At 36.1% G+C, this 11,850-nt stretch overlaps 1 protein-coding gene across 1 annotated transcript in view; it reads left to right on the forward strand.

Annotated features, from left to right (window-relative positions):
- The window catches only part of LOC107286052 (vomeronasal type-2 receptor 26-like), a 15,058-nt gene extending 3,435 nt beyond the window's left edge, over positions 1 to 11,623 (forward strand). The window contains exons 3-7 of the mRNA XM_029283818.1: positions 5,256 to 5,460; positions 5,644 to 6,122; positions 7,724 to 7,945; positions 8,400 to 8,526; positions 10,725 to 11,623. Of these exons, the coding sequence (XP_029139651.1) occupies positions 5,256 to 5,460; positions 5,644 to 6,122; positions 7,724 to 7,945; positions 8,400 to 8,526; positions 10,725 to 11,623 (1,932 nt within the window). The remainder of the gene's footprint in view (positions 1 to 5,255; positions 5,461 to 5,643; positions 6,123 to 7,723; positions 7,946 to 8,399; positions 8,527 to 10,724) is intronic.
- The last annotated feature ends 227 nt before the right edge of the window (positions 11,624 to 11,850 follow it).

Raw genomic sequence — 11,850 nt, forward strand, 5'->3', positions numbered from 1 at the left:
TTGTCCTCTGTATATTTAGACTGAATTTGTGTAAATGTCCACCAATCAATCTCTCTGCCTATCTCTTGTTCCAATTCTTGTTTTGTTTTCAGATTTCCCTGTTCATTTACTAATTCCTTGTATCTAATTATCTTATTTATATCCAGTAGGTTTGGGTGTTTCAGAGCTTCTGTTGGGGATAACCACATTGGAATTCTTACATAATGTTTTTGTTTTATTTTTTCCCAAGTGTGTAGCAATGCATTCCTAACTATGTGTCTTTGAAAGTATTTGTGTATTTTATATTTTTCATCCCATAGAAAAGCATGCCACCCTGCTTGCACCCTGTCCTTCTATTGTTAAAACTCTAGTATTTTTCAAATCCATCCAATCTTTTAGCCAAGTTAAGCTCGATGCTTGATAGTATATTTCCCACTCTGGTAACGCCAATCCCCCTTTATCATTCATATCTTACAAGAGTTTTAATTTAATCCTGGGTTTTTTGCTTTGCCATATAAATTTGGTGACCAATTTATTTAATTCTTGAAAGAATGTTTTCCCTAATTTTATTGGAATAACTTGGAACAGAAACAATATTTTTGGCAATATATTTATTTTGACCGTAGCGGTCCTCCCTAAAAATGAAATTTGAAGATTTTCCCAATTTTCTAAATCTTTTTTTATCTGGTGTAATATTTTATCATAATTGTCCTCCTTAATCGAGGAACATATTGCTGTAAGCCAGATCCCTAAATATTTTATTTTCTTGGTTATACTTATCTTTGTTTTATCTTCCAGTTCACTTTCCTGTGCCTTTGTAAGATTTTTGTTTATTAATTTGGATTTATTCTTATTAATCTTAAGTCCGGCTACCTCACCAAATTCTTCTATTTTTTTAATCAATTTAAAGCCGGTTTCTAATGGATCTTCCAAAATGAATACCAAATCATCAGCGAAGGCCTGGACCTTATATTCTTCCTTCTTAATTTTTAAACCTTTTATTTCTTGGTCCTCTCTAATTTTTGTCAGGAGTATTTCTAATGATAAAATAAATAGAAGAGGAGAAAGTGGGCATCCTTGTCTTACTCCTTTGGTTATATCAATTTTTTCTGTCATTTCATCATTTATAGTTACCCTAGCTGTTTGTTTAGTATATATTTTTTCAACCATCTTTCCAAATTTTGTCCCAAAATCCATACAGTACAATTGTGTTTTAATAAACTTCCAATTCAGATTATCAAATGCCTTCTGGGCATCAAGAAAAACCAGTGTAGCTTGTTTTTCAGGATGGGCTTCATAAAATTCTAAAGTGTTCATTATTATTTTTCATCCTGTCTAATAGACCTATTCAAAATTTTCAACACTAATGTAAACAATAAAGGAGATAAGAGGTATCCTTGTCTCATGCCCTTTTGAATTTAACATACTTTAATTAAGTCTCCATTAAACTTTGCTTGCTGTGAGGTAGAAATCTCTTTAACCCTAGAATAAATTTTCCCCAAAGTCCATACCTTCCAGGACTTTGAACATAAAAACCCAATTTAAATTTCAATGGTTTTCTCTGTATCCAGGAATGTTAAAGCTGCTTGTTTCTATTGTGGTATTGAAAGAATTCAATAATATTCAAAACAGTTCTTACATCATCTCTTAACTGGGGTTTTTTTTTTGGCAAAAAGTCTGATCTTCATGGATATATGACTCTATATATTTCTTCAATCTTTCTGCCAATATTGTAATAAAAAGTTTATATCACTGTTTAGTAATGAAATTGGTTTAATGTAATGAGATTTTTATCATCAGGGCATGTTGACCCTCCTGTGATAGTGCAATGTTGGCTTCTTTCCATATTTGAGACATCTTTGCTCCCTGCAGTACACCATTCATTATATCTTTTAATTACTGTAGTAGTTGGTTCTCAAAACATTTGTACTATCGTGTTTCCATGAAAATAAGACCCAGTCTTTTTTTTGCCTCCAAAAGAGGCACCAGGTCTTTTTTTTGGGGGGGGGGGGGTCTTTTCCACTCACCTCATGTTCGCATCACTGACAGCCCTGCCCAGTCGGCCTACTTCTTCTGCAGCCGAAGGAGCAGCTTCATTCTGCCGCTGAGAATGGAATTTGGGCCTGCATTTCGCAGTCAGAGGCCTTTCCCGAAGGTCTGTGTAGCCGATGACCAAGCTATGGATTGAATCCATAGCTTGGTTTTTGGTTGCACAGGCGTTCTGGAAAGGCCTCTGATGGCAAAATGTAGGCCCAAGCTCCATTCTCAGCTGCAGAATGAAGCTGGTCCTTTGGCTGCAGAAGAAGTGGGCCGGTGAGGCAAGTGTCAACCCAGGGGAGACCTGGCTGCAGTGGTAAGCTCCACCCTCGCCCTAGCTTGATTTTTAGGTGTGTGCCTCACCCCAAAACTATGGCTTATTTTGGGAGTAGGGCTTATATTAAGCCCACCCCCCAAAATCAAGCTAGGGCTTATTTTTCAGGAAAAAATGGTACTGACTTGTAAGAGCATCTGAGCCTGGGGCTTTACTTATTTTCAATATTTTTAAGTAGCTTCTAATATTTCAAAGACAGTGACTAGATTGTTGATAAGATGTTTGAGTTTGTAAATGTTTAGATCAGGGGTAGTCAACCTTGGCTCTTTTATGACTTGTGGACGGAGTTGAAGTCCACAAGTCATAAAAGAGCCAAGGTTGACTACCCCTGGTTTAGATACTGCTGTTAGAAGGTAAGTCTTCATCCTGGTTCATCCAAGCCGGGAATAAATAAGCAAACATGGCGACTGCTTTGGGAAGAAGGTTACAGTTTATTGCAGAAGACAGATAAGTAGCAGAGGAGAAGAAAAGAGAGTGAGCACATGGGTAGAAGGCCTTTTTATACCCTCTAGCCTTGCCTGGAAGTTTCCTGTTCCTGTGGCATGAACTTTGAGGCTATTTCTGAGTGTTTTTCTAGGCCTTGATATCTGTGGTTTAATCCCATTATCATATCCTGCTTCCCAGGTGATGGGGCTAATGACTCTTAAGAGCTNTTTGTCTTCTTGATTGCTCTGGCTTCAACTTTCTGATGGTTCCACATCTGCATTTGTATAAGACTAGCTACTGCCCTGGGCAGAGATGAGGCCAGGTTTGGTTTCTGCTTTTCAAAAAATGCTTTTAAAAATCCTTTTGGTGAACAATATTTTTCCTGCCTTTTTAATATTTCCTTCTCTGGGTTAACTTCCCACATCTGGAAGCCTGTCTATGAGCCAGGCAGGACATGGAAAGGAGGCCACGTCCTGATTGGCTGCTTTTGACCTCCACATGCCGGATGGTGGCTTGTGGGGTGGGGTGAGGCTTGTGCACGAAGAGGCTATGTAAAGCGCTTGGAGCTGTTCACTCCCAGTGCTAACTTTTTCCTGCACGGATTAAACAGCCGTTTGTCAACAGAACCTGCTTGCTGGCTCTTTCCTGGGCACCGAGGAGGACATCTTGACAATTATATAAAGTAATCCCTCTGCTAGTCTTTTATTTATTAGATATTTCTTGTCTTGTGTCTTAATATGTTTCTTGCAAACAAATTATACAGACATTCACATTTAGTGAAATATTTTTTCTGCTTGTATGCGACATTTGTCCCATGAATATTCCATGTTATATACTTAGTCTTCACCTGTAGACAATGTAGCAAGTTCCTGTGCAATCTTCCTGTTTTTCAGTATTTGGTATTTCAGGTTGATCTGCCTCCCATTGGTTGTCTATATCCATTTCTTCTGCTGTCCCAAAATTAGTTTATGTTTAATTTTTCTATAGAATTCAATCTGAACCTTTGTTCTCGATAAGTAAATATCACTCCTTCAATTTTGTTCAAGTGAAATGGTTTTCTTCTTTTTCAGAATGTCTGTTAAGAAGGTATAAGCTTTTTTCTTTCTCAAAATTCTCATAGGAATTTCCTTCAAGACAATTATATCAACATTTCCCCCTTTTTTAATTTAGACTCAATGGGCAAAGAATTTTGGATATAATATAATGCTTGAAAAATGGGAAATATGTGGACAAAGGGCTTAAAATTGCAATAAATTATAATTTAAAAGATTTTTTTTAAATAAAATGATGTACTGGTATTTAACACTGAATAAATTGTCAAAAATGTATAAAGGTATTTCAAATATATGTTGGAAATGTAAATGTAAAGAAGGAACTTTTTATCATCTATGGTGGACCTGTGGCAAAGCAAAGAAATATAGTTTGATTCCCACAATAGATGACTTTTTGCAAAAGCTAGCAGAGATGGCTAAATTGACTGCTTTAATAAAGAAAAGAATACAGCTAACTTTGTTTCCACTTGAAAACTACTTCTGAACATTTTGCTTGAGGTGGGAAAAAATGAAACTTTGACTTTGGATTTTGGTAATTAGATAGGTTGTTATAAAATGGCTAAAAAGTGGAGGCTGCATGTTATTATCAGATTCTCCTGTGCTACAAAGAATGGGAGGTCAATGCTTTTTTTCTCTGTCTCCTTAACCCTAAATTTTTTTCTCCTTCCCTTTTCCCCCCTTTACTTTCTCATTATTTTCCTTTTTTGTATTTTATATTTTAATAAATTAAAAATTTTAAATGAAAGAAGAATATTGATGCAATGTGAATAAAATAAAGAAAGCAGAGATCTACAAGCGAAAGAAGATACAAAAAGAGATTATGCAAATGTAAAGAATTATATATTTGCTAAGGATTTGTTTTGCCATGTTTTAGCATGCATTTGCTTAGGATTTTTAAATGGTCTCTGACAGATTGCATGACATATACAGGATCTTTCCTTCCTTCCTTCCTTCCTTCCTTCCTTCCTTCCTTCCTTCCTTCCTTCCTTCCTTCCCTCCCTCCCTCCCTCCCTCCCTCCCTCCCTCCTATTCAAAGCCAGATTGAATTATATGCCTTCAAAATTATTTGAAGATGGAACATCTTTTCTGCCAACATAATTTGATCAAAATGATGGTTAAAATCACATTGCTTTTATATATTAATTCAATTGCAGTTATCATTTCATAAGCTCAATCAAGAGCTAGGCTGAATTAGATATGCCTAATGACCATATATTATTATAAGAAGTTTCTTCCTGGAAAACCACATTTCTCCTTAGATATCAGTATAAGTACTTTTTCCACATTCTTCACTAATTAGTGCAGCACATAATGAAAGGATAGAAATACTAAGTAGAAAGAAGTTATATCTCATGTTTGAAACTTATGGCATACTTATAGCTACTATACTTTTTCTTTTCCTATCCTTTATTCATGGATCTCTTTAGCTCACCTATAGTCCCACTCCAGTGATGAAGGATAAATTTCCTGGTCTTCCCTTCTACCAGATGGTTCCTAAGGAAGACCTTCAATATGAGGGGATTCTTTTTTTGCTCCTGTACTTCAGATGGATATGGATTGGGATGGTGGTTATGGATACTGAGAATGGAGAAAGATTTGTTCAAACAGTGACACCCATGTTTTCTCAGAAAGGTGTCTGCTTTGCATTCATACAAAAGATCCCCATTCCAACCTTTTTAATGAATATTGAGTGGATGCTGAATCAGGGGAACATAATATATAACACACTGAGAGACAATAATAAGGTTAAGGTGATACTGGCCTACAGTGAATCACATTCTTTGGGATTTTTTAGATTTATATCATATTTTTCAGATGAAGAAACAGAAAGTAAGCAGAAGAAACCTCTAGGCAAAGTATGGATCACCACTGCCCAAATGGAGCTGAATTCCTTTGGATTTCAAAGAGATTGGGATTTAGATGTTTTCCATGGAGCTATAGCCTTCACCTTTCATTCCAATCACGTACCTGACTTTCATGAGTTTATGGAGAGTCAAACACCATCTGGTGCAACAGGAGATGGTTTTATCAAAACCTTTTGGGAGAAAACTTTTGGTTGTATATTTCCAGGTACAGGTGTAAATGAAATAAATGTGAAACATTGCACAGGGGCAGAGAAATTGAAGAGCCTCTCTCCCCCCAATTTTGAAATGGATATGACTGGTCACAGCTACAGCATCTACAATGCTGTTTATGCCATAGCCCATGCTTTCCAGGATATGATTACATCTGGATTCAAATATAGAGCAATGGTGGATAGTGGACTGCAGCTTCACAAACAATCATTTTGGCAGGTAATGTGTTCATCATTCTCTTGAGTCCTGATTCTCCAGCAGAGAAACACAATAACTCCATTTTTCTTTCCATCCTTAGAATCATCCTAATTGAAATGAGTCTTGCCTTGCCTCTTTTACAATTTTGGAATCATGTAAAAGAGATAAATCATCCTATTATCCTTTTTAGTTCAAAAACAATTTCAATTTGCTGATAGTATCAGTTTCAATCTAGGAAAGTGTTCCAGGCATTTTATCAGTTTTCCATAATAAAATAACAGAATAAAGACTGGGAAAGAACCTTAGAGATTTTCCAGTCCAACCCACTGCTCAAGCAGGCAACCTTATACCATTCAGGACAAACGGCTGTCTAATCTCTTCTTAAAAACCTCCAGTGATGGTGCACCCACAACTTTTGAAAGCAATTCATTCCACTGCTTAATTGTTCTCATTGTCAGAAATTTCATCTTAGTTCTAGGTTGGATTTCTCCTTCTTTCCATTTCTTGTCTGCCCCACAAGTGCTTTGGCAAATAGGTTTGACCCTCTCTTCTCTGTGACAGCCCCTCAAATATTGAAAAATTGCAATCATGTTACCCCTATTCTTCATTATACTAGATATACTCAGTTCTTGCAACCATTCATTATATATTTTAGCATCCAGCCCTTTAATTATCTTTGTTGCTTTTCTCTGCACTCTTTCTAGAATCTCAGTGTCTTTTTTGGATCATGGTGACCGAAACTGGATGCAATATTCCAAGTGTGGCCTTACTAAAGTAGTATATAGTGGTACTAATATTTTCATTTATTATTTATTTGTTAAATTTATTTGCTACCCATCTTGACTGGGACTAGTCAAAGGGCTACCCTGGGCAGATTACAATAATAAAATGGAAAAAATGATAAAAAATAAACATAGCAATAACAAAGGAATAAAACAATAAAAATGAATCAATCTAAAACTAAGGAGAAATTTCTTGACAGTTAGAACAATTAATCAGTGGAACGACCTACCTCCAGAAATTGTGAGTGTTCTTAAGACACTGGAAGTTTTAAAGAAGTGATTAGTTGTAGAGGGTTTCCTGCTTGAACAGGGGGTTAGACTAGAAGACCTCCAACATCCCTTCCAACTCTATTATTCTGTTATTCTGTTAAATTATAAAATATAGGTGAAATGGGAGCAAGCACAGGGGTGAGGTGGGATCAGATAATTAGTCCAGTAGCCACTTCCAGTTATATACTCTCCTTGATCCTACCGGTAATTCTTTGTTGATGCAATCTAAGACTTGATGTTGATAAATGGATACCATCACATACATACCATCATCACATACAAAAGCTGTCATTTTATGTAATTAATGCTATCATAAAACAAATATTTTTGGGGCAATATTCAGAAGTGCTTTAAAAGATAGAATTTTACTGCCCTTCAAAATATTAGCAAGAAAAGTAAAGAGAATGGGAAGAGAACCCCCAAAACTAATGAAAGTAAGAAATGCAAATTACCTTGAATGAATAAATAAATATTTAAATGAATGAAAGCAGAATGGAGGAGGAGTTCTAATTACACATAATTTTAGTCTATAACTTTTCTCTCAACATTTGTCCTTTCTTTGTAATTTAGCTCCATCACTTTTTGAGACAGGTCACATTTAATAACAGTGTTGGGTACAAGATATCCTTTGACCAAGAAGTAAAGTTAATAGCTGGATTTGATATCATCAATTTTATTCTTTCTAAAAAGATGACAAAAGTGAAAATTGGAAGGATAGACCCTCTGTCTCCTACAGATCAATCATTTTTCATTGAGGAAGATGCCATAACATGGAACAGCTGGTTTAATCAGGTAAGTCACAGGAACAGGGAATCTGATATCAACACTGAATCTCAGTGATGATCAATAAAACTGAAAATACCAGTTAAGGTTGTTCTGGGGATGCTTTTCAAGTTATAATACATTCTAATTTAATCTGAAAGTCTGTATTGTCTCTATAGTTTTTTTTAAAGAAGTTTTCTGAATTGGAAATATTACATGGATTTTTAAGTATAGAAATAAAATCACAATTAGCCATGAAATTTTAAAACATTAAATTGATTGATCAATCTACACTTCTAATTTTTATTGTTGTTTCTGTTATACCTAAGCATAAAAATGATGTTCAAGTTAGTATTGAACATTTTAATTATTTAAAGTATTTTAATTTATGACAGCCATGCTGCAGATAATAAATAAAAGTTCAGAAATACAGTACTCAAAGATTACCATTGTTTTTTGTTGTTATTTTTGATTTATAAGTTAGACACGTCCTGTTTCCATATGTTCACCAAGCTGTTATCCAGGGTCCAGGAAGCAAGTCATGGATGGGGAGCCATTTTGCTGTTATTCTTGCATGTCATGTCCGGAAGGAAAGATTTCAGAAAAGGAGGGTGAGAATATTTTATTCATTGTGTCTAACTCCTTATAAAGTGAAAGACATTATTTAATAGAGATTGTCTAATTGTTTCTTTGACTTCTTATACAATTATATTATTATCAACAATGGTAGTATGTAACTACCTTGAATTTTTCCAGCTATTTTTTCTATTGTTTTCATTATTTTGAGAACCAGTTTTGTGTAGTGATAAAAGCACAAAGCTAGAAACCAGAAATCCATGAGTTTTAGTCATAGAATGGAATTCATACTCTCTTCTTTCACTTTCAACAAAAAAAGATGAGGAAACAAGATTTTCATGTTAAATCAGCCTTTAAGAAATGTGCCACATAAAAGTGGCACCGATATATAATTACTTAAACAGAGAAAGATGGCACAGTGGTTTTCAAGAGATACTATCCAGTCAGGGAAAGTGTGTGAGTGGTTGACAGGGTTTGTGGGAAGGGTCATGGGTGAGTGATAGATACTATATGGGTCAAGGAGGGCATTTGGGAGGGTGGGGTGTCATAGGTTGTGAAAAATGTCTGATGGTGCTTCAGAATGTGTGAGAAACTCCATGTGAATCATATACCTTAATGGGGGGGATTGATATAGGCTGGGAACGATACATGAGAGTGGTTGGGAGTGCATGAGAGGGGCAGTGAGAATTACAGATGGCACAAGGGGAATCGGCACAGGTAGGGAAGAGTGAATGGGGTTGTGCAATAGTTGTTGTAAGTGCACAGAAGGCACTTTCACTTTCTTTCCTTTCCTAGGAGGCAAATAAGTGGCAGCTGCTGGGAAGGGAGGGAGGGAGGGATTGTGACCATGATTGGGAAACTGTCATAGACCTTTAAAAATAAGAATCTGTAAGGACCTAGATCAACTAGATCCCCCAAGAAAGCAGAACTCTTGAAACAGGCATTGTTTCAAGAGTAACTTTTATTAAGGGTTAGTGATCGCAGAAAGGCAAAACAAGGTCTGAAGATTTCATGTGCAAAAGTTATATCAAAAAGCCCATTCAAGTGTCCTTCCCCCAGTGTCCAACCATCCATTTGAAATCCAACCAATCCATAGGTACTAAATTGTTTTGAGAACCTAGTGATTTAATGCCTTCTCAAGGTCTCTCTCAGTTTCATTTCCCAATGGTCCCTGTTGTCTGGAGATAAGACAGATATTTTCAAGCCATATTCCTTTCACATGGAGAGCAGAGCAAGGGAACCAACCAACCAGCCCCCCTCCCAACAAAATGACAGATCCCAAAAATGAATACATGGGCATAAGCAATAAACTGTAGGCAAATAATAATAATAATAATAATAATAATAATAATAATAATAATAATAATAATAATAATAATAATGATGATGATGATGATGATGATGATGATGATGATGATGATAATAATAATAATAATAATAATAATAATAATAATAATAATAATAATAATAATGTTGGAAGGGACATTAGNAAATAATAATAATAATAATAATAATAATAATAATAATAATAATAATAATAATAATAATAATAATGATGATGATGATGATGATGATGATGATGATGATGATGATAATAATAATAATAATAATAATAATAATAATAATAATAATAATAATAATAATGTTGGAAGGGACCTTAGAGGTCATCGAGTCCAACCCCCTGCTCAGGTAGGAAACCCTACACCACTTTGGACAAATGGCTGTCCAGTCTCCTCTTAAAAACTTCCAGTGTTGGAGCATTCACCGCTTCTGGAGGCAGGTTGTTCCACTGGTTAATTGTTCTAACTAAATCTATTTGAGGGGTCCTAACAGAATCACGTGACCACAGCAGCAGCTTGCAGCAATAGCTTGGCAGGTATAACTGCCATAACTTCCCCAAAGGTCATCCTCTTGGGAGGCATGGGTCCTGGATTTTGTAACCATTTTGTACATTTTAGGTACATTGGTTCAAAATTTTTGCTCTTTCATACACTGTTTCACCCAGATAAAGGATGTAAAACTGAGATTTTTTTAGTAGCATAGATAGTTGCCTATTCACAGTTAAATGAACATTTTCTGTAATGTGTGAAATTTTCTTCAGTACATATTGTATCTAGCCCTTTCTATCAGCTTATTAATTTAAATTTCTTATTTATTCATGTGTATAGATATAAGAACACTCCTAAGGTTTATACATTCATCTGAGACTTAAATAAGACCCTTTCAATTACAGATCTGAATCACTGCTATAGTTGTACAGAAGAAAAATATCCCAACGAAAACCAGGATTCATGTATTCCCAAGGACATAAGTTTCTTGTCTTATAAAGAACCTTTGGGAATCACTTTAGTCTGTTTTATTCTTTTCTGTTCCACAATCACAGTTCTCATACTAAGGATATTTCTGATGCATCACAACACTCCCATTGTCAAGGCCAGCAACCGGGATCTTACCTACATGCTTCTGGTCACCCTCTTGCTTTGCTTCCTTTGTGCATTATTGTTCATTGGTCAGCCAAATAAGGTGGCATGTGTCCTCCGTCATACTGGCTTCAACATCATCTTCTCTGTGACTATTTCCTGTGTGCTGGCCAAGACTGTGACTGTGGTCCTTGCTTTCATAGCAACCAAGCCAGGAAGTGGGATAAAGAAGTGGGTGGGGAAAAAACTGGGCTACACTTTTGTTTTATCTGGCTTCTTAATTCAGGTTGGGATTTGCATTATATGGTTGTCCATCTCTCCTCCTATTCCCAATACTGATCTGCACTCAGAGACTGGAAAAATTGTCCTACAATGTAAAGAAGGTTCCATGGTTATGTTTTACTGTGCAAAGTGTTATATGGGCTTCTTGGCCATGATTAGCTTTATAGTGGCTTTCTTTGCCAGAAAATTACCAGATACTTTTAATGAGGCCAAGTTCATCACTTTCAGCATGTTGGTCTTCTGCAGTGTTTGGCTCTCCTTTGTTCCAACCTACCTGAGCACCAAGGGGAAATACACAGTGGCTGTGGAAATCTTCTCAATGTTAGCATCAAGTGCTGGGCTGCTGATCTGCATCTTTTTCCCCAAATGCTACATTATTGTTCTGAGACCAGCTCTGAACAACAGGCAGCTAAGAAGACAGAGGAAGTAGTGAATGTGCCCTAGAATGTGGTGGTAATTGTACAGGTATAGTATAGGGGGTACCTTGCTCAATAGTAGTAACTGTGAGCGGGATCTCGGAGTCCTAGTGGACAATCACTTAGATATGAGCCAGCAGTGTGCTGCAGCTGCCAAAAAAGCCAACACAGTGCTGGGCTGCATTAACAGAGGGATAGAATCAAGATCACATGAAGTATTAATACCACTTTACAATGCCTT

This window comes from Protobothrops mucrosquamatus, unplaced genomic scaffold, assembly GCF_001527695.2.
Source record: "Protobothrops mucrosquamatus isolate PMUCROS unplaced genomic scaffold, P.Mucros_1.0 scaffold239, whole genome shotgun sequence".
Classification (NCBI taxonomy): Eukaryota; Metazoa; Chordata; class Lepidosauria; order Squamata; family Viperidae; genus Protobothrops; species Protobothrops mucrosquamatus.